The sequence below is a fragment of the Lycorma delicatula genome, chromosome 3, assembly GCF_047948215.1.
Source record: "Lycorma delicatula isolate Av1 chromosome 3, ASM4794821v1, whole genome shotgun sequence".
Taxonomy (NCBI): domain Eukaryota; kingdom Metazoa; phylum Arthropoda; class Insecta; order Hemiptera; family Fulgoridae; genus Lycorma; species Lycorma delicatula.
The window spans coordinates 72,067,516-72,090,248 of record NC_134457.1 but is presented as its reverse complement, the minus strand read 5'-3'; the positions used below and the strand labels follow the sequence as shown (position 1 = coordinate 72,090,248).

Genomic DNA, 22,733 nt, shown 5'->3' with positions numbered 1-22,733 from the left:
TTTGCTAGGGCAATTCTTCATTGTTGGTGTAGTATATTTACTCTTTATGTGACCTATTGTATTATTATACACAGTATTTCTAAATTAGTTATATAAAAATAACCTTTAATAATAACTTACAGAATTTTTTTATGCATCACTGAATGCAGTATATCTATCTTCAAGTTTCATTCCTGCCTAACTCTGTTAGTTCTTGACGTTCACAGTAGGTGGCATGCATAAATGAGTAATTTCATCAGTCATCATGAAGTGGCACATCGGTGCAGAGCATGCTCATTAAATCCACTTAAATAGTAAATTTAACATATCTGCAGCCACTTTTTGTAATATTTGTTCACTGTTGATTATTTAACTTTCAATGTTACTTTTCAGCAGTTCAGTGTATGGTTTTGTGTTTTATAACTAGAAAAAATTTAATGTTATTAAAATCCGGAGATATCGGTCTTTAGAGAAAGACATGACAAAAAAATGCTTGCTTCATTATTAGTATTATAGGTAGCACCACCTTGTTGAAACCATCTTCATGCTTGCTTTCTTTTAACAGTGAAATACTTTTTGGATTTTCAATGGCCCATATTTTACTATTTGACTATTCACACACCATTCAGGCAAAATCAATACATCATTAAAATAAACATGATACAATACCTCAATCATACTTTCATCAACAAAAGATTTAAACTGATCACAATTTTGTAAAGTAATTTTTATGGTCTGATTCAGATCATAACACTGAAATGGTAACATGCAATTTTACATTTTTTGAGGCTGCCTAAAAGCTATAGCTTTTGATTAATATGTGAGCACAGCTTTATACCATATTTTCTAGCGAGGAAGCTAAATGTTCTTTCATGTTCTGAAGAACTTCTGTGGTAAAAGTGATGATTGGCCTGATTATTTTTTTTTATTCTTTTATAAGACTCATGGTCTCACAAACCTTATTTTCAGCTAAAAATATTGTTGTGAAATTGGTCTCTACAATAAATACAAATACCCTCAAAAAATGACATAACATGAAGGAATGGATACTGAAATGATATTAGCACATGATCACATGGTCATTTCAACTGCAAGTGCTCCTGAGTATTTATGCGAGTTATATGTTCTCATTTCAATGGTTGTCTTTTGAAATACCACTTATAATTATCTTATAATTTTTGTACAATTCAGACTGGAATACCAGTGTCTGAAGATAATTTCAACGCTTAACAGGCGTTAAACATGATAAGATAGTCAGTCTCTTGTTGAAACTTTCAGCAGCTGATACCTAATGAATTTCATCATGGAAATTTTATCTATAATGTCTATCAATAACAATACATAAGATCTATAACAATGTAAATAGGATCAAATTGGATAAATTTCTAAAACAAGTTTTAGATAGGGGATACCAACACTTGGGTGTAACTGCCATTTAAAATATTGGCATTATGCTCAATTGTTGGCCTTTCCTTTCTGAAAAATTCTGCATTTTTATAAAGAACTACGGAAAAAATATATAAGTAATAATTTGAAAGGGGGATACCAACAATTGAGTGTAACTGCCATATTGTAAATAGGCATTATGCTCGATTAGTGGCTTTCTCTTTTTGAAAAATTCAACAATTGTGTTATGTACTTATCAGTAAAAATTGAGAGGCATTTGTGAAGTGGATTTCCTTATTATCATTCAATCAGGGAATACCAACAGTTGAGCATAATTGCTGTGTTTAAAAAGAAGCATTATGTCCTGACTGTTGGCCTTTCATTTTTGAATATTTCTGCATTTACAGCGACTACTCAGAAGAATACATAAACAGAAGATGAAAGATCAACTTTAAAATATCTACTTGGATGTGCATGACAAAATCACAATTTTTGTTATTCTACATGTTTTTAAGAAATAAAATTAACTGTATGAAAATGCAGGATTGAAAAGCTGCATGATAATCAAGTTTGTAAATTTTTATATGTAAATTATATTATTAATAATTTTTATCTGTATATTTTATTGTAAAATTAAGTAGCCCAGGTTTACTGTACTCAAAAATATATAATCACATGCTTTGGAATAACAGTTTAAGCTTAAAAATGATGTAAAATAAACTATAATTTCAGTAGCTTCAGAATATCTGATATAAAAAAACAGTGGAAAATATATTCTTAAAAGCAATTTTTAAAATAAAGGAATTGTATTAAAAACAAAAGATTTGTAAAAAGTATTAAATCTAACTTGGTAGGGAGGAATTTCATGGTCAAATGTTTTTATTACAAAAATATTGTAATATTTTTTGCATTTTAAACAGTTCTGATGAAATTCTATATACATTTAACATTTTTATTTATAAAAAAAATGTGAATTTTTTCAAAAGAAGTAAGGAATCAAAAACTTGAAAAATCCTCCATTCTGTTACTTTTTACTTCATTGTACGAAGTAAAGAAGTATTGTGGTCGCGAAAAATGTTGGTTTTTAGATTTCAATAGAAATATCCATTTTCACCATCCCTGAATACATTTTGACTAGTTTTGGCGTGACATCTGTATATAAGTATCGCGTATAACTCAAAAACTATTAGACGTAGTATGTTGAAATTTTGGATTTAGGACTGTTGTAACATCTAGTTGTGCACCTCCCCTATTGACTGCAATCAACTGAGCCAAAAGTGTCCAAAAAAGCCCAACTTTTTCTTAATTGCAGTAATAAGCCCTCATTGAGAGATTTTCAACGATATATCATAAGTGGTACTTATTTTCTTTGGTTCCAGAGTTATAGCTAAATTAAATTTTAATTAATGAAATAAGAATCTTACAAGGGAGGGCACATCAGTTCGAATCAGACTTCACTTTTTAAAATTTATTTCTTTAAATTAAATATATTGACTTAATAATTATTAATCCTTGATTGTAAAAAAAAACTAAAATAAATAATAATTCAATAATAAAAAATAAATATGAAAAAAATGATAAGTTATTACTGAAATAAAATTTTATGTACTTTTAAAAATGTGTATATGTAATTTAATAGGGATTATTACATACGTGTCTATGTAATAGATTTTGTAAAACATTTTTTGATTATTCAATATTAACTGAAAATTATAATTTACAGTCATATTATTTTTGGATTTTCTAGTTTAATTTTATTTAATTATTCTGGAATTTCTGTTAAATTTTATCTACATTTAAGTTAACTACAGAATGACTAAAAAAATCTTAATTAGCTTAATTAATTTGTTAATAGAAAATGAAATTTATCTGGTTTATATTAAGAAATTATAAATATTTTATAAAATTATTAATCTCTGGAGGAGGAAATCCTAAAATTTCTAAATTTTAAATTGTAGAAAATCACAATTAGGATTGTGATTATGTTAGATTAAAAAATGTGAGATGATAGATGAAAAAAAATATTTTTTTATATTATTCATGAACCACTCTTAACACTTCACAAATTAAAATGCTGTCAAATAAATCTGAGAGAAAAAGGGTTTACTTTAAAGTAATTAGTAATAAATTTAGTTAAAAAAAATTAACTGTGGGTTATAATGTCTTCAAAGATATAATTTTTTAAATTTAGTAGTAAAACTACATATTATTTACACAAAAAAAAAATAGTTCAACTAGAATAAAAATTTCAGTCTGTTTGACTTCTTTCCTGTCCATTATAGAATAAAAATTTCTTTAAACAAAAAGAAAAGGTTTACATACAAAATTTTACTTTTTCATTAATCTTGAGCTCAAATTAGCAGCTTGAGATCAGTCTTGATAACCAACTGCCACTGGCAACTGTAACTGAAGTTACAGCCAAGTGGGAGTATAAACATTCCAGAAAAACATAAATAAGAAAATCATCTTTTTTTGTAATTGTGTAGCTTAATAGTTAATAATTAAAAAAATAATTTTTGTGGCACAGAATATTCTTCTGAAAGAAGAATTCTGTCAGAGATTTGGTGTTTTGAGTATCCTTCAACAAGAAAACAGAGAGGTAGGATGAGATGGTATGGAAATGAAAAGAGAGTGATGGGGGATGAGCACTTGAAGTAAAAAAAGAAGAATAGTGGAGATCATGGAACAGAGAGAGTGACAGGAAAGAGGAAGAGATAAAGAAACTTATATTTCAGGTAGACCTAATCAGTTGCTTGCTGCAAATTGTGTGACACACTTCCAGTCATGTGTTTTGAATACAATTAGTTGTTAACTAAAATAGAAGTCATTAACCATCCCTCAACTACATTTCCAGACATATTACTGATACATCAATCGAACTGAAGATAACATTATATTTCAAAAACATTTTTGCAGCATCCCAAACCATCAATTTTTTACATTTCTATTTTTTTTGCATAATTAAAAACTTAGGGATAATAATAAAAAATATTGGGGGTTATAGACCTTTATCAATATATTTTTTAAAATTATACACATATGACAGTAATGAGAGTGGTGTATTAAAGTTCGTTGTATGCTTTGTATTAATAAAGTGAGTGTAGCTAAATTAATGAGAACATCTTTTACATGTGTAGTCTAATAGTTCATTAGTTTACTTTCAGTCAAGTAAGTGGTCAATGACATTAAAAAGTTTCTCATTATTATTTTTAATTAATTAAGTGTTATAGTGTTCCAAAAATCTGTTTTGGAGATATTTGTTTCTCTGATAGATATAAGGTTGCACTAATTAGATTTTATATGATGAACTCATTATTGTTTCTTTATAATCTATTTTTAATGTTCTATGACAAGATTTTACTAGGTTAAAATTAATTTTCATCAGTATGAATTTTTATGACTGAAATATTTTTATGAATTTTTTTATGATTATGATTTTTTTTCTATAATATTATCAGTGAATATATATCTTGTGTCAATTTTTTGGGTGTTATTTTATAATGGTATTTTACAAAACTGTGTTTTAATTATATGTTTAGGTAAACACAAAAAGCAAGTATCAAAAACTATTAATTAACACTAAACTCCATTTATTAAATAACATCACTCATTTAATACTCATTAAAATCATCTTATTAATTCACAAGTTAAACGATATATTGTTTATCATTGAGAGTGAAGCCATCCAACTATAATTTGTTTCACAAAGTGTGCAGCAAACCAAAATATAACAGTCTTATGATTGTAATTTAATTTAGTGCAATCTATGAGAAAAAACACTTCTCTCTACTTGTAATTAAAAATATAGTAAAAATAACTAGTATTACAAAAATTACAAGATTGTGATACTATCTTAAAAATTTTAAGATAGTATGTTACTGCTGTATTAAAGTTTTATCCAGTAAAATAGAAAAAATGTTATTTCTTACCTCAATGTATTTTTTCAATTCCCAATAAGCTGCTGTCTGTTGAACTATTGTCATGGTTTCCCAAATTTATTACAATATCTTTAATATTTTCACACAAACTATCCACTTTTGAAGCTCTTTTTTCTTTTTTAATTACATGTTAAATACAATTTTTCCAAGTATTTGCATCTACTCTATTAACACCTTCTATAAACAGTTTTTTTTTTTTTTTTTTTTTACTTAACTTACATGAAACAGTTTCATGTTGTTCATGGGGAGTTAAGATATGTTGTGTTATTTCTCTCAATGTAGCCTTTGACTTGTGCCCATATCAATTTTATAGGGTTAAAATTGAATGATATGAAGGAAGACACAAAATGATAAAATTTTTTAATTTTGTTATTTTATCTACTAGAATGGATATATTTTGTTCAACTGATTTTACTAATCTTATAAGTTCTATTTTTAATATGTATTTGGTGTATGTGATCTTCTTTGATTTTAACCATTCAGCAATTTCTGATTTTTTGAGTTGAAGTCTTCAGAATTTTTTCAGTTTTTAGGCATTATCCATTACTATGACAGCAATGTTTTGAAATTTTTTTTTAAAGCTCTGTATAAAATTGTCAATATTCATTTCATTATGATACTCTTGGGAAGATCTGAATTCAAATACCCATAACCACCACTCAAATACCCATTTTCACTTCCTACATGCATTACCATTAATCGTTTATCTTTTCCAGCTGAGATTCTCATCCCAGTAAACAAACCTTTCATAAAAGCATCCTTTGCACTCTTTATTACTTTAAACACCCATACCTTTTCCTGTACATGTCCCACATTAACCCAAGTTTCATCTAGATAATAAATTGTCTTACCCTTTTCACAAAATCATCTAATTCCTCTTAAATATTCACTATACCACAAAATAATATCTTTGTGTTAATTAATAAGGACTTATTTTTTCTGGACATGAAACCAAAATTCATTGATTTTAAAACATAATGTAATGTACTTCTAGAAAGTTTGGCAGTTCACAATCAGTATTCATTTTATTAAAGATACTAAACTCTTTATTGAAATAAAATTAATGAACTTTTTTCTGATCGCAGTTTTAGTAAAATCATTTTCGAGTCTTTTTAGGGCTAACATGTTTATGATCAATGCTGTATTTATTAATTATATTAAAAATTGTTCTTTCGCTAATGTCTTTTGTACTGTTTGCTTTCTTAGTAATGTCTCTGACTGCAGTTTCAGGGTTATCTTGTTTTAAGGTTATATATATGTTGCTGATTTGTTTTTTGCAGCTGCTTAAGGGTTTAACTGGTTTATGTGTCATGACAGAATCACTCATTGTTAAAACCTGACTGGCAAAGAAACAAAGGCTAAACTGAAATTAATATAAATAACACTGAATAAAACTGTTATAAAAATGAACTGTACAACTATATTATATCGTATGGAGTTACATGATAGACTGAAACTAAATAATGGTATGAAGTATTACAAGTGATGTAATTGTTAAACATCAATAACAAAGAATCAAGAAAATTTTTAAGTGCTTATACTGTGGCAAGCCACAGTGTCAGACAAGTGATAGCTTACAGTACATTATTATAAACAAAAAACAATAATTGTACTTACACATGGGGGTGACAGAATGATTCAGCCTAAACTACTAAGATATAATTCATACATGCTGAATTCATATTTAAATTTGCTGCACCGTTTCATGACATAAGGATTAGATTTGATTTTTACAGTCTCTACATTCACTAGAAAAAGACAAAAAAAAAATTACATGAATACAATTTTTGAATCTATAGACATTAAAGTAAACAGTAAAATTAATTTTAAAATCCCCAGCATTATATAAATTAATAAGATTAAAAATTAACAAAATTAATAATTAAAAAAATTTATTATAGACAGGAAAACAATGAATTACTTACCATTAAGAAGTTTCATATACGTTGTAAGTAAAAATGTTTACCATAATAAATAGTGAAAAACATAAATTTAAACTTCATTATTGAAAATACACTTTACCAAATTAACATGCTAAAAAAAAATCTACCTTTTTCAGTAGGATGGTACCACTTTTTTTTCTCAAAAATAACAATAAAAAATCAAATATATCTTTTTAATCAATGTAAAATAATTACAGTAATAAACATTATTTTATTTACTTAAAATATCACTTTTATTAAACAAATTACTTTTAAATATACAAATTATATATTTAATGTTAATTAGATGAGGTTAGTGAGCGTAGGTTATGTTGATATATGTACGATTCGTCAATACACGAAATCAACATAATGTAATCAAACACAACCTATGCTCACTAACCTCTTCTATAATTAACATTAAAAATTATGTACAATACATCATATATTAAATTTTGATACAATTGTTGCATGTATCGAACCAGGTACTAAAATCGAGAGTTGTAAGGTTCAAATCCTAGTAAAGGCAGTTACTTTTATACAGATTTGAGTACTAGATCGTGGATACCAGTGTTCTTTGGTGGTTGGGTTTCAATTAACCACACATCTCAGAAATGGTTGACCTGAGACTGTACAAAACTAAATTTCATTTACATTCATACATGCTATCCTCATTCATCCTGTGAAGTAATACCTTATGGTGGTTCTGTAGGCTAACAGAAAAAAAGATACTAAAATCATATTGGATTTATGGAAAGCATATGATTATATAGAAGATTTAGAAGGTATGAATTACAAACATGATACAGCAAATCATAGTGAAAACTTTGTTGATCCAAAAACAGGTGCACAAATCCAAAGAATTGAAAGTTTATGGCAGAGAGCTAAAAATTGCAATAAGAAGAAATGTGGCACTAGACGTGAGTAGTTGGATTTGTATTTGAATGAATTTTTTTTTCAGGGATGAAAAACATTTTCACGTTATCGCCTGGGAAAAAAATTTAAATATAAAATATAACAAAAATTAAAAACTTAAACTAAAATATTAAAAACAAAAACATACAACTACCATCACATACAAAATAACTAATATTTAAATATATATATAAAACTAAAATAAAATTAAACTTAACGACGTCTGAGTGGAGTGTAAATTGCTGCTTCTTGGATAATAAAAAGAATGAACATTTAAAAATAACATTTAAAAATATAACATTTAAAAATTTTTTAATTATTAAATTATTTTAAAAAATAAACATTTAAAAAAATTAAAATATAACATTTTAAAAATATAACATTTAAAAATAACATTAAATGTTATGTGAAATACTAACACATCAAAGAAATAAAAATACCCGGTCTAAAACTTCTTTATCTTTGCCCAATTTAAATTTGACACAAGGCTGCATAACATATACAATCCACAAGGATATGGAGCACAGTCAAGCGACAGTTGCATTGTATTCACAGTGGTGTTTTTTCTGCTGACATGAGATACCGTGTGTGGCTCTGGTATGTCCTAACCTCAATCAAGAGAGGGCCACTTCCTCACAACAAATTTTTCTGCATGAGGAATCCTGTGGCAACACAGAATCTTTCATGTACCGGAGTTTGTTATCTATGTTAGCAGTACAGTCACCTGCCACTTTGCTCGAAGAGCGTGTTTTATACAATTAAGAGAGTAAGAAGTAGTAACATGAATGGTGAAAGGAGGTTGACTACATACGTCTTTAGCAGCAGAATCTGCACGTTGATTACCTGGAAATCCAACATGGGTAGGAATCCAGAGGAAACACACTTGTGTGTAGCAATGGTTCAACTTGGCTATTACATTACAGATTTTGGTGACAATAGGATGTCAAAAGTATAAATCTTCTAAAGCTTGGAGTGCACTATGTGAGTCACTACAAATAAGGATATGACAGTGTTTTGGGTTAGTAGTATTCAAAGCCTTACTGATAGTGTATAGTTCAGCACTAAAGACAATTGTAATACCAGGTAGACCAAACATATAGATTCTGTCATTTACAAATATGCATCCTACAGTATTATTCTGTTCATACCACCCATCTGTATAGTGTATAGTGTATAGTTCAGCACTAAAGACAATTGTAATACCAGGTAGACCAAACATATAGATTCTGTCATTTACAAATATGCATCCTACAGTATTATTCTGTTCATACCACCCATCTGTGTATACTACTGCGTCTGGGATTTGTCTTTACGAGAAAATTGTAAAACATTTGCTAAAAGACAAGAGGAGCTGTTGATTTTTTATTGTCTGTGGTAAGGTCAAAATTAAATTCTATAGGGTTGATCGTCCATAGATGTGAACATGGATAAATCAGAAAAATAGAGTGTTACAATTTAAAAGGTGTAGTAAACACTGGGTATGAATACCCATAGGTGCTGTATAACATGGATGGTTCTCATCCTAAGTAAATGGGATATGCAAGGACTGCATTAAAATTTGGGTGTGCTTTAAGATGGGGAATATAAGATGCTAAAAGCTGGTCCCATCTATTCCAAAGTGATGGCTCACCGCAGTCAACAAGTATGCTTCATCTAAAGGCACCTGTAGCAAGACAGAGGAAAGTATGATATACAGCATCCAGCATTTTAAACATGGTATGATGCGCTGAACAGTAGGCGACACAACCATAATCTAAATGGGAACGAACTAAGGAATAATACAAATGCAACATACTTGACCGAGCAGTTCCCTAATTGTGTTTGCTCAGGACACGCAGCATATTTAGATGTTTTGAACATTTTGTTTCTAGTTGTTTGATCCACGTAAGACGGCTATAAAAAAATACACCTAGAAACTTAATATCAGGAGAGATGGCAATCTGCTCTCTGTTGAGAAAGACTTGTGAAATAAAAGTGTAGGCAAGAGAAGGCTCTACATTTTGTTTTCTCAGATGAAAAAGGGTAACCTTGAATCAAAATTCTGGGCGAGATATAGTGTTTTGTGCAAGTTTTTGTAGATGCGACACATTCAGTAACTCTGTTCTCTGTTGATGGCTATAGCAAACAAGATGCATTTAAATACACTTCCTTGAGGCACTCCAATCTCAAAGGTGATTCTACCTGATAAAAAATTCCCAACACAAACATGGAAAGTTCGGTCATCTAAGAAACCCCTAATAAAAGCAAGCATACTGCCCTTAATTCCCCATTCTTTAAGGTGTTTAGAATACCAGGTCACCGGGCTGTATCGTATGCCTTCCTAATATCAAGTAAGATAGCAACAAGGCACTGGCGGAGTAGGAAAGGGTTTTGAATAGCTGCTTCCAATAACACTAAATGGTCAATGGAAGATTGTCCTTGGTGGAAACCACACTGTTGGAGATAAAAGGTCATGTCTCTCTAAGTACCATATAAGCCTGCAGTTCACCATTCTCTCTATCACTGCAAAAAACGCTTGTCAAGGAGATAGGGCAGAAGCTTGAGCAGAGGCTTGCTTTGTCTTTACCAGGTTTAAGTACTGGTACAACAATGACTTCTGACCAGAACGGTTGGAAAACCTGTTAGGAGAATAAACATTTATAAATATAAAATAGATCTTGTAGCGCTGAATTGGGATGGTGAAAGCATACTGAGACGAATGTTGTCAGGTCCAGCGGAGGTGTCACGTGAGTTTTTAAGTGGGTGTGACAACTTATTGAATGAAAATATAGCGTTTAATTCACTGACCAAATCACCTATGTTTTACGATAATACTTCAATCTGTATCTTGTACCTCTGAAATTTGTTACTACATGATGAAATGAGACACCGATCAGGGAGAATCCGCTAATGTAGCTGCCATTGCAGATGATGAAAGGAGTTCTCTTTCATGAATGAGTCCGAGAATGGACTGTTTCAGTGATCTGCAAACTGCATGAAGTTTCTTCCACATAGTAGACATAAGAGTAATATGTGTGTCCACGTATTTCATCCATGACTTCCTCTTAATGTCCAAGAATACCTGAAGGCACACTGCTCTAGCCTTACGGCACAAATGTAATTGCTCATTTGTAGGCCTGTGATTAAATTATCATTGTTGTTGTCATTAAATTGTGATTTCTTGTCATTGTTTCCTAATAGCATTTTGGCAGTCATTATTCCACTAAGGAATACATCTAAGGTTTCCAGATGTTTGTGGAATATATCTATTAGCATTCTCATGTGTCATAGGGGTAAAAGAGGTAAATTGATCAAGGATATGTCTACACCATTGACATACTGTGGTGGGAAGGCTTTATGTAATCGTTCCAATCAGCCTTTTCAACAAGTCATCTTCATAGCCTTTTGCTCACCTCATGGTCAGTAACAAAAGCAATAATAATTGGCCCGTGGACACTGCTGTTTGTTACAAACAGACCATTAAGACGAGGGAGTAAACTCGGGGAGCATAAGGAGAGGTCAATGTTGGACTGTGTACCAGATGATAAGGACATGAATGTGTATGAGCCATCATTCAGTACGCAAAGGTCTACGACTTGTCTCGCTCTGTTTATCTGTTTCCTCAAAAGGAACAGAAAGACGAGCCCCAAAATATATGGTGGGCATTAAAGTCTCCTGCTATTAACGATGGCAATGGAACTGGGTGAAGTGATTTGATATGTTTAGAGCATTGAACTGAGTTCAGTGAGAGATAAAAATTGCAGATATGCAATTTAAAGAGAACAGAGATTTTTACAGCAACAGCAGGAATGAGGGCAACTAGTACCCTTGTCGCCAACATCTCATTCCACGTGAAAATAGCAACTCCGCCAAAAAAAAAAAATACAAGTCTCTACTATCCATGAGACAATTGTACTTCTCACAGAAATAATCTCCAAGTGTTACCACATCTTGTAGTAAATGAATTTATTAAAAGCACATTATTAATGTGGTTCATGTGCACACATCAACACTAACATCTTCAATGCGAGACTGAAGACCTCTTAATGTTCCACTGAATAATGCTCATAAATAACAAGAGTTATAGATACAGATAAATATATACAGAAATAGTTGTAGGTAATCCGGTTTTTGTTTTTTAGAATTTTTGATTTTAAGAAAACTCTGATGCCTGGGGTCAGATGGTTCCTCAACAATATCCTTCAGTATATAAAGTGATGGAGGGGAACATTTTGAAAAGTGGGAAGTCGCAGATGACATTCCAGAAGAGATGGTTGTGTGGCCTCCCTTAACAGGGACTTTATTAGGTGGCTTACCGCCAGCTGTATTTACTTCTGTCCCTACAGGTTAAACTTTGGGGGCAGGAACTTTGAGGGATCCCACTAGTGTTAGTTTCACTAGCTGCCAATACAGACTTCTTATTCATCTTTGTCAATTCAGAAATAGTTGTAGTAAGGGAAGCAACCTGATCAGATAACATCTGAACAAGCTTTTCCAGCTAAATTGCAGGATCCACACTGTTGGCTTTACTTGATGTAGCAGCAGCAAAAGAAACATCTGGTTTAACCAGGTTAGAGAGTTTTGTATCTTTTTATATTCTCTTTGTATGGCTGGGAAAGATAGTTTCTGCTTCATAAAATTTTTTGGGCAATCTCAGGAGCGAGCTGCATGTGATCAACTGCTTTTTCATCTTCTTGGCAGATAGTGTCACTGTGACCTTTCTTAGCACATATCTCAGTTGTCAGACAAGATGTTGTAGAGAGACTATATATACTTGATATTTCCTACATCAGCGATGTAGGAATAATAATAATAAAAAAGGATGAATGAAAGGTCATATTCGAACTGACAGGTAACCGACTTTTATTTTTTCTGGTGGTACTGGAAGGATGAATGTCCTGCTATTATATTATATTATATTTATATTAGAGTTGTTAGTTCTTCCATTCCACTCTGCTGTTTCATTAATTAACTTAACATGTACAACTTCTTGGGGATAAAGCTCATCAGTAATTTCTGTAATGTCTATATCCACAAGGTCATGGCAAAAAATTATCCCTTGGCTTGCATTCACTCTGCTCATCATTATATGTTTCAATCAGAATCGATCTGTCTTGCAATTTCCTGTTGTTCTTCAGGGAACCAGCTACCTTCCTGTTTATTTTGAAGAACTACAAAGCTGATGTTCTTATATTGGAGACTTGATTTGTCATCATTTAAACTGACACTTTGTTCAGAACTATGTTTAAACTTTGTCAGACAATGCTGAGTGAGGCCACTTCACAAGACTAAAATTGGTGGTTTTTTCAGATGGACCACCAACCACTAAATGAGTTTTTTGTGGCCCAGTAATTTTGATCCCACGAGTACCCAGCGACATAATGGATCACTCCATCAGAGCGCATGCATACTGGAGCTAGAGCTAAATACAACTGGGTTCACCCAGGTGCTCAGAGGACATTGAGACTCGCTACATAGAACCATTCACCCACTGGCATGATAGTTTTTTCACCTTGGGTTACAGTTACATTTCATAAGATGTTGTTGTGTAATGGTGTGTGTTGTAATTTATGTAGTGTTCTTGGTGTAGTGCATCTATATAGTGTTCTGCAGCTATGTATGTAGTGGGAAAAAAAGCTGCAGAGGCTAGGGCCATGGAGTCGCCAATCATCAAAGTCTTAAAGAATAAGATTCCATGTCGGAAGTGAATTTTTGTGGCAAGAAAATACTAAAGACAACAATTTATTTAGATGGTAAAGACATGTGAATAAGTAACATTATGTTTATTTCTAATAAATATATTGAAAAAAAGAAGAGTTTTTACTACATAAGGGTTAGTTTAATAAAAATTATGTTTTGAAGGTTAATTTGGTTATTAATAAACAAAAAAATGTATCGGGTTATTTGTTTAATTTAAAAAAAAAAAAAACCATGGTACCCGCTTACTAGAACAGGAACAAAAAAATGATGAAAAACACAAAATGATTTACTCTCAGATATATAGATGCATCAATTGATGTCTCAGTAATTTCATGTGGACCAATTAACAATACAGGATTGATTTTTTATCTTTACTTACGATTAACTAAAAAAAGTCTACTAAGTGGGCAATTTTTGTGATTACTGATGTAATATATTATTAAAAATTATAATATACACGTTTTTAAAAAAAATTGAATTCATTTCTGAGGAAAAAACAAATAAATAAAGAATGATATTAAACAACAGTTAAATATATATTAATCTTATAACAAAAAATTTTATTGTACAAAAATATACAGACATAATTATATAAAATTAAATATATATTTTCAAATACTAAGAATAGCTCTTTTAGCAGCTCTTTCTCTTTGTCTTTTCTTTCTTTGTTTTTCTTTTCTCTGCTGCGTTGCATCAATAAAAAACTGTATACCTTCTTTTTCTTCTTGTTCTCTTTGAAGAAACATAAGACCATATAAATTGACTCCCATTCTGTCCTATTAAAAAAAATGCAGTAAATAGCAAACAGATTATTGATTCAGGATGTATCACACACAGTACCATAAGTTATCTATTATTTTATCCTATAAATAAAGGTTGTAATTCTATGATCAATAATTAATGAATTTTAATCTGTAAATAATGACAGACAGCATCAATCATAAATAGGAGTTAAAGTATATGGTATAAGATCCATTGTAGAGATATTTATAAAAATCTCTAAAACTGTAATAAAAGTATTAAAAGATTTCCTCAGTATTAAAAGATTATTTTTAGATAGATAAAATTTTAGGAGAAATATGAGGATCATGTTTAGATACCTAAGCCTAGTGTGATTTAGTTACAATGTATGTGTTAAAAATATAACAACAAGGTGTGGCTATTAAATGAGACTAATGCTGCTACAGAAGAACTGCGTATGTGCCAAATTCATATGACTGACAGGTGTGTAGCATGAAGCTTTCTCTTTCGGTTGTTATCACTACAGTTTATGTAGACATATTAGTCTGGTCGTGGCCTACGTTTGGATAACATCTATTTTTTTGTTTTGCTGAAAAAATAGGTGTTTTATTAGAACAAAGAATTGTCATGAAATTTCATATGAAACTTGGAAAAACCGCTACTGAAACTTATCTTTTATAAAAAAAAAAGTATATGGCAATGAATTTTTATTACGTGCATGGGTTTTTGAGTGATTTAAGTGTTTCCAAGATGGCCGAGAAAAGCTTGAATGAGCAAATCAAAATTCAAAGCGATGATGATTGTTTTATTTTTATATTCATGGGTTTGTGTACCTTCACTGGGTTCCTGAAGGTAAAACTATTAATCAATATTACTTACTACCTTGAGGTCCTTGCTAAACTCCGTGAAAAAATAAGAAAAAATGACCCAAATTGTAAAAGAACAAGTCACAGGTTCTTCATCAGGACAACACACTGGCTCACACTGCATTATCTGTCAAGACGTTTTGAGCGAAGTATAACATCCCAGTGTTAGACCATCCGCCTTATTCATCTGATTTGGCAACATATGACTTTTATATGTTTTCCGAGGTCAAATCTGCATTAAAAGGAACAAGATTTCAGACTGTTGAAGCTGTGAAAGAAATAGTGGCACGCGTCATGAAAGAGCTCACAGAAGTCTTCCAGTACTGTTTTGAACAATGGAAAATTTCATGGAGTGCTGTATGGGTAGAGGAGGGGTGTACATTGAAGGAGATAATAAATATGTATTAATTTAAAATATAATGCTTTACAGCATTAGTATTGTTATTTAATAGCCACACCTCGTATGTTTATAAGTCATTATATATATTTGGAGTTCTGACTTTATGTAACTCCCAACCAAAGTTCACTATCACTATCACTGAGCACCAATAAAAATACAGCTATCTATTGACCTAGATGGACTATCTACTGACCTACTATGGAGTCAAGGTGGCTATAATTCATTTAGTACCAATTCAAAGAAGTAATAAGGAAGGTAGAGGGTACAGAAATGAGACTCAGCTCACAGAGGAAATGCTTAGATTAGATGGCTATTATTTAGAACAGGACCAAACAGATTAGTTTATTTAGGATATTACAATGATCTGAAATGAACCAAGCATTTCAAGGTGAAATAAATGGATTTTCCTACATCAAATTCATCAATCAACATAAAAACTAAATATAAATTACTAATGTAATTTTCTATTTTTCTTCTTCTAAGATGCATGCAATAAGGCTATGTTTCAAAGTTTATTTTTATGCAAGGAGAATAAACGTTTTTCTTCACAAACCAATAGTGATTTTACTGTTGTAAATTATATAATATTCCTATTGTAATTAAAATTAATTACAGCTAGTAATTCATAATAAGAATAATTAATATGTAATATTAATATATATATATTTGGTATTGTATATATATACCAATACTTACCAATACCAATAAGTGGATTATGGAGAGTACATTTATAACTTTTTTTTTACTCATGCATTATAATATAATTAAACCAAATCTACAAAGTGTTAGTAGAGAAGTCTTTAAGAGCTTTAAAAGAAGTACACTTTATATAAACCTTAATGTAATAAGTAACCAAGTTATATATTTAAAATATATAATAATTTTCTATTACATCAAAACAAAAAGAACGAAATACACAAAAATAACCTGAAAATTGAATAAAATATATTTTTAACAACAAGCATATGAACAGACTTAAGTCCTACTAAGTAGCAAGATTTATTGTAACTAGAAATCATTCGTTCATTTTTATAAAGGTGTGAGTTAAATGACAGCCTTTCTAGGTTGATCAAATACGTGGGTAGGGGCGAGGAGTTCTGGGTCTCACACAGAGATGGTATTAATACACTTGATTTCTCAATGACATCACATGATTCCATTCTTCATTAGGTTACTATAAGAGTTTAAAGTTGCTGAATCAATTAGAACAGTATTTACAGCCGGTCAAAAAGGAGAGTTAGGGTGTTTTTTGAAAAAATGGCAAAACCTGGAAATTTGTTCATTGATTAAATACTTTTTTCTGAAAGGCTTAAGTTCAAAGGAAATTAAAGAAGAGCTTAATTTGATTTTGGGAAACTCAACTCTATCAAATGCAACAGTTAAACGCAGAGTTTAAAATGGGTTGAACACGCACTAGTGATTAACCATGCAATGGAAGCCCTTCTGAAGTGACTATGCCAAAAATTAAACAAAAAGTATATAAAATTGTTTTGGCAGATCAACAAGTGACAGTGAACAAGTTAGCAAAATCTGTAAGCACGTCAACAGAATGTGTGCGCAATATTTTGCATGAACGTTTGGGCATGAAGAAGCTGAGCGCTAGGTGGGTGCTGCATTTGCTCACACCTGGCCAAAAAAATATTTAAAACGATTGTCTCAGAGCACTTTCGCGCAAACCAGAGGAATTTTTACATCAATTTGTGATGGTTGATGAGACTTGGATTCATCACTACACTTCCAAGACAAAGCAGCAGTCAAAACAATGGGTTGAAAAAAGTCAATTTGCTCCAAAAAACTGAAGATGACTTTTTGCACAAATAAATTATGGCAACTGTTTTTTTGGATGCACATGGTATCTTAAAAAGGGTGAAACATAAATGGTGAATATTATGTGACCCTATTGCAGCATCTCAATGATGAAATTAGGGAAAAATAAATCACATTTTGCAGAAAAAAATGCTTTTCCATCAAGGCAATGCTCCAGCTCACACTTCATTGTAATGGCAAAAATCAACAAATATGGTTCAAATTGCTGCAACACCATCTACATTCACCTGATCTGGCTCCTAGTGACAATCGCTTGTTTCCTAACCTAAAAGAATAGATTGGAGGGAAGAGACTTTTGACCAATAATGAAGTTATTACTGCCATACAGATGGTTATTTTAAGGAGTTTGATAAATTGATGTATGGAACTGGCATAAGTGCTCTTGTGGAATGATGGGCTAAGTATGTAAATTTCAGTGGTGACTGTGTTGATAAATAAATCAAAGTACACCCAGAAAAATGTTGTTTTCTTATCCAGGCCTGGAATGTTTTACCCTATCTTTGCACGCTCAACTTCTCTCCGAAGGGGTTAAGTTTATCCCCTTCGGAGAGTAAAATTACAACAAACGGCTGTCCAAGACAACTGATCCTTTTTGATGTCTGGAAACATACTAAAATAGTAAGTTCTGCTTTCGGCAAGTATTCTTAATAATATATTTAAAACAGTTACAAAATGTAAATATACATAAAACACTGAAGTAAAAATTCTCTTTAAGCTTTTCAGATCATGTAGCCTTGGAACTGGTTATGTGCAGCTTCAGTTTTAAAACGCTGTTACAAAATAATTTTATATGGGATCTAAGTCGGTTATTTTTTTTTTATATTCACAAAGGAATCAGTTTTAGTACACAATTTGAATGACGTTTATACGATGTAAAATGTTTTATTTAGATTAGAAAGAATATGACCATTTTTTCTCAGAAATGTGCTTGTGTGTGTGACTTGTGTATTATAATTGCTATGAGGATTACGGATTTATTTATTATTTACAAAAATAGCTTATCTTACTAGCAACATATTGATGTATAGAAACACATAATAAATTATGATATACGGCACACAAAAAAAAAGAAGGATTTGTGGTCATAAATATGTCACTTTTTCTTGAGGTCTATAAATATCTTCTCTGACAAATGATATCGGTAAACATGTAACACACATCGATTCGTAATGAATAACTGTATACAGTAAAAATGGTTTTTTGTCAATCTGAATAGCCTTTTGAGTGGTGGGGATTTTTATAAAACGTAGTTTTCTGAATCTACTTTCACTTATACTAACATATGTTACTAATCTGTGATTTATGACATGGGTTTTTCATCATATTTTGCCCAATGTTCAACCGATTTGCTTGAAAGTATTATTTTTAAAATCAGCAAACTATGTTTCATAAACACAAAGCAAAAAAAAAATTTCGCTAATAAAAAATGAGGTAGAAATGCGCAAAAAAAATTCTGCAATTAAATTATCGTAATTTTTGTACTGTTTCAATTGTTTTGTTGTTACAGGCATAAAAAATATCCAATCGTAACGGTTCTTTTTTGTCAGAATCTGTTAAATCTCTTTAATATACTGTAATTTTTTGAAATTCTTTTCACAAGAGGTAGCATAAGACTATGAAGCAGATACCAACATATTTTCGCAGAGCGCTAATCAACCGCGGATAATTGTGAAGGGAAATGGTTAAATGGGTAAATAAACTTTCTCTTTAAATAAATTATTTAATACACTGATTTAATTCCTATGAAAAACTATCTCTTTCATCTACTTCCAAAAATCATGGTACAATATTTACTATTATACAGATGATAACTTGAGAACAGTTTACTCAATTTTAATGAATGAAATACCAAACTAAAATCTATCTTTTTGAAATTTCATTCCAAAAACCAGATCTTTTACATAATGTGGTTATATAGAAACTCAAAATATAATATGAAAAAATTATGCTGTTAAAATAAGTCTCGCTGTTTATATTTAATACTTGTCTAATAAGAGTTATAAGAGGTCATCTAATAAGATGATATATCCTACCCTACTAAAGGGCATTTGTATGCGTGTCTGTTTGTCTGTGTGTGTCCATCCCTCTTAGCTTAGCACCAAAATGTACTGATCACTAGCAGAAAATCCCAATTTGTTAGTACATGTCTCAAGGTGGTCAGGTGTATACTTGTTACATTATATTATATATATTTTTTTAATTTATGTGATTGTTTTTCTTCATAAAATAATGAAGTATAACCAAGAAGGCACCGGAATACACAGATCACTAGTGGAAAATCCTGATTCGTTAGTATCAATTTCTAGAGTTATTTCTAATTTAACTTCAGTTATATCAATTTTCACCATTAAAAAAAAAAATTTTACACATGAGGTAATCAGTTTTGGACACCGAATAATCCCATTTTGCGATGTCACTCGCCAGGGCAACCTGCTCTGAGGACCAAGCTGTAGAGGGCATGCCTCTGCAGCTAGTTTATATATAAAACTATCCCAATTCTTCAATAAAAAAATTTAGATCAGCCAAGTGTTTCTTCATTTTTAAGAGAACATTGGCACATACAAAGGTAATGAAAAATGTAACACATCTAGAAAATTTAAATACTGTATCATAAGTGTCTGAAAAAATAAAAAATAAATGATTTAAGTGATAAATTAATATTTTCATCATAAATATACATACATACAATGTTTAAATAAATGTGTGTGTATATATATATATATACACCACACCTAGTTACTTACTCTAATCTCTGTAATGCTACCACGAGCAAGTGCATACAGTTTCTGAATAACTGATAACAGTGTTTGATTTCCAATTATTGACTGGCGGTGAATTCTAACAAGGAATACCAGAATTCTGCATACAACATCAACATGTTGTGTATGAAAGAGTGGCGACAGCCGAGTTAGTAGATCACATACACTTGTAAATGGAAGGAATAATAATACTTCTTCTAATTCACTACAAACCACAAAATAAATTAAGAAACAGTTATAGTAATTTAATTATGTATTTATAATAATTGAATTGATTTATTTACTCAAAAAATCATAAATACAATTCTTAAAAAAAAAATCTCACAACATTTAAATTTGTTTAATGCAATATTAAGCCTTTAGAATTAAGGGAAGCTGTGTGATATTTCCTTATTTGTGATTTCAATGAAAGCAGTTCATATATTAAATATCTAGTAAATATGACAGTTGCGTTCAAAAAAGCATGGACAAGGATATAGATAAAATCTGAATTCTAGATCGTGGATACCAGTGTTCTTTGGTGGTTGAATTTCAATTAACCACACATTTCAGGAATGGTTGACCTGAGACTGTACAAGACTACACTTCATTTACATGCATACATATCATCCTCATTCATCCTCTGAAGTAATACCTTACGGTGGTTCTGAAGGCTAAACAGAAAACGAAAGAATATGGACAAAATAATTTTTATAAAAAAAGGTTGAGAAATAATAATATAATTCTAATTACATTTTTAATGCGTAACATTGCAGTTTAGATTCAAAATCTGCTTTAAAAATTAAAATCATGCTCTTTTTCAGATTTGTAGAAAAACTCTGATTATCAGAGCCTCAATTATCTGTTCTGTATTATCTGAGCCAAATCTAATACAACACTAAATACAAGTTGGAATTCAAAAAAAGTATTTTTATATGATCTAGGAATGAGAAAGACTTTTAACTGTACTGATTAAATGATCAAATGCTGGCTACTGCTAAATTATAAGTCTGATGCAGCAACTTCCATAGCAGACTATCGCAACAGTTATTGTCAGTGCACCACCAAACCCATCAGTTTACATGTTATACTGTTCCATACAGTCAAACTCTTACTGTTTATAAATCTTTAGTTCAAGTTAATATATGGTACAAGTTTTTATCATTAATATCATAGTGACCAAGAAAGGAACATGTATACTATCCACAGAAGAAAAATCAGAAGCTATTAAATAGCTGAATAGGGGAGGATAAATTTTAGTGATTTATACATCATGTGACTGAAGGGAACTGGAAAAGAAATAAAACAGAAATAGAAAAAAGAATTTTTATACACGTCATTGGGAAGAATTAATGTAAACATGTGCTTTATTTTTTTCATTTAACCAAATGAGATGAAGGTATCGTCTCCAATTCTACCAGCCAAAGCTTTAAAATGCTGACTGTTTTGGTTTTTTTTGTACACAACAAAGGTTTGTTATTAGCACCCAAAAGCAATGACTTTACAATATATAAACTAAACAACAGAGAAAATAAATTAACAAACAAACTGGAATAACACAGGAAAATAGGAAAAGTTAAATCACAATATAAAATACTAAGAAAACAAATTATAATAAGTATTAGATAATTGAATATAGATATACAGTTTTACGAAAGAACAAAATTAAGATAAACAGATTAAAGAAAAAACAAGAACAAGATAACACCCTCAGATCCTCAGACAGGATTTGCTTGATTGTTGAAAGGAAAAATGTAGGGGTGTAAAAAATAGTTGATGAAAACTTGAAACCCAGCACTTACATGCAGTTAGTAGTGTGACTCATATTGTATTATTTTTTTTAAAGACTTAATTTATAAAGATTTTTATATAATTACAAGTTATCTTTTTAATATTATCCTTCTGGGCTGGTGTAGTGGTTACCGTGTTGTTACCAATCAGCTGTTAAACAGCTGATTTTCAAATCAAAGGTTCTGAGGTTCAAATCCTAGTAAAAGATAGTTGCCTTTGTACAGATTTGAATACTTGACATTGGATACTGGTGAACTCTGTTAGTTGAGGTTCAATTAACCACATGTCTCAGAAATGGTTGGCCTGATTCTGTACAAGTATACACCTATTTACATTTCATACACATCATCCTCATCTTACTGGGCCATGGGAAGGGTTACTTATTGTTTACTAGTTGAACAGACTGCAATCTACACATTAGGAATGAAAAAAGTTAAATATTAATCTATATTTAAATTATAAAATTATGCCAACCAAAACTCTTGTTTCTAGAAAAAAAGGTCAGCACAAATGAAGCAAAGAAAAATGAATAGTTTTGGCTTATTCAAATA

The 22,733-nt window shown here is 30.6% G+C and overlaps 1 protein-coding gene across 2 annotated transcripts in view; it reads right to left on the bottom strand.

Annotated features, from left to right (window-relative positions):
* Positions 1 to 14,347: 14,347 nt before the first annotated feature.
* LOC142321682 (WD repeat-containing protein 3) overlaps positions 14,348 to 22,733 on the bottom strand; it is a 61,683-nt gene continuing 53,297 nt past the window's right edge. For both annotated transcript variants that reach the window (XM_075359965.1, XM_075359966.1), the window contains exons 14-15: positions 20,398 to 20,617; positions 14,348 to 14,595 (exon numbers count right to left, since the gene is read on the bottom strand). In XM_075359965.1, coding sequence (XP_075216080.1) covers positions 14,431 to 14,595; positions 20,398 to 20,617 — 385 coding nt within the window. In that variant the 3' untranslated portion in view covers positions 14,348 to 14,430. The remainder of the gene's footprint in view (positions 14,596 to 20,397; positions 20,618 to 22,733) is intronic.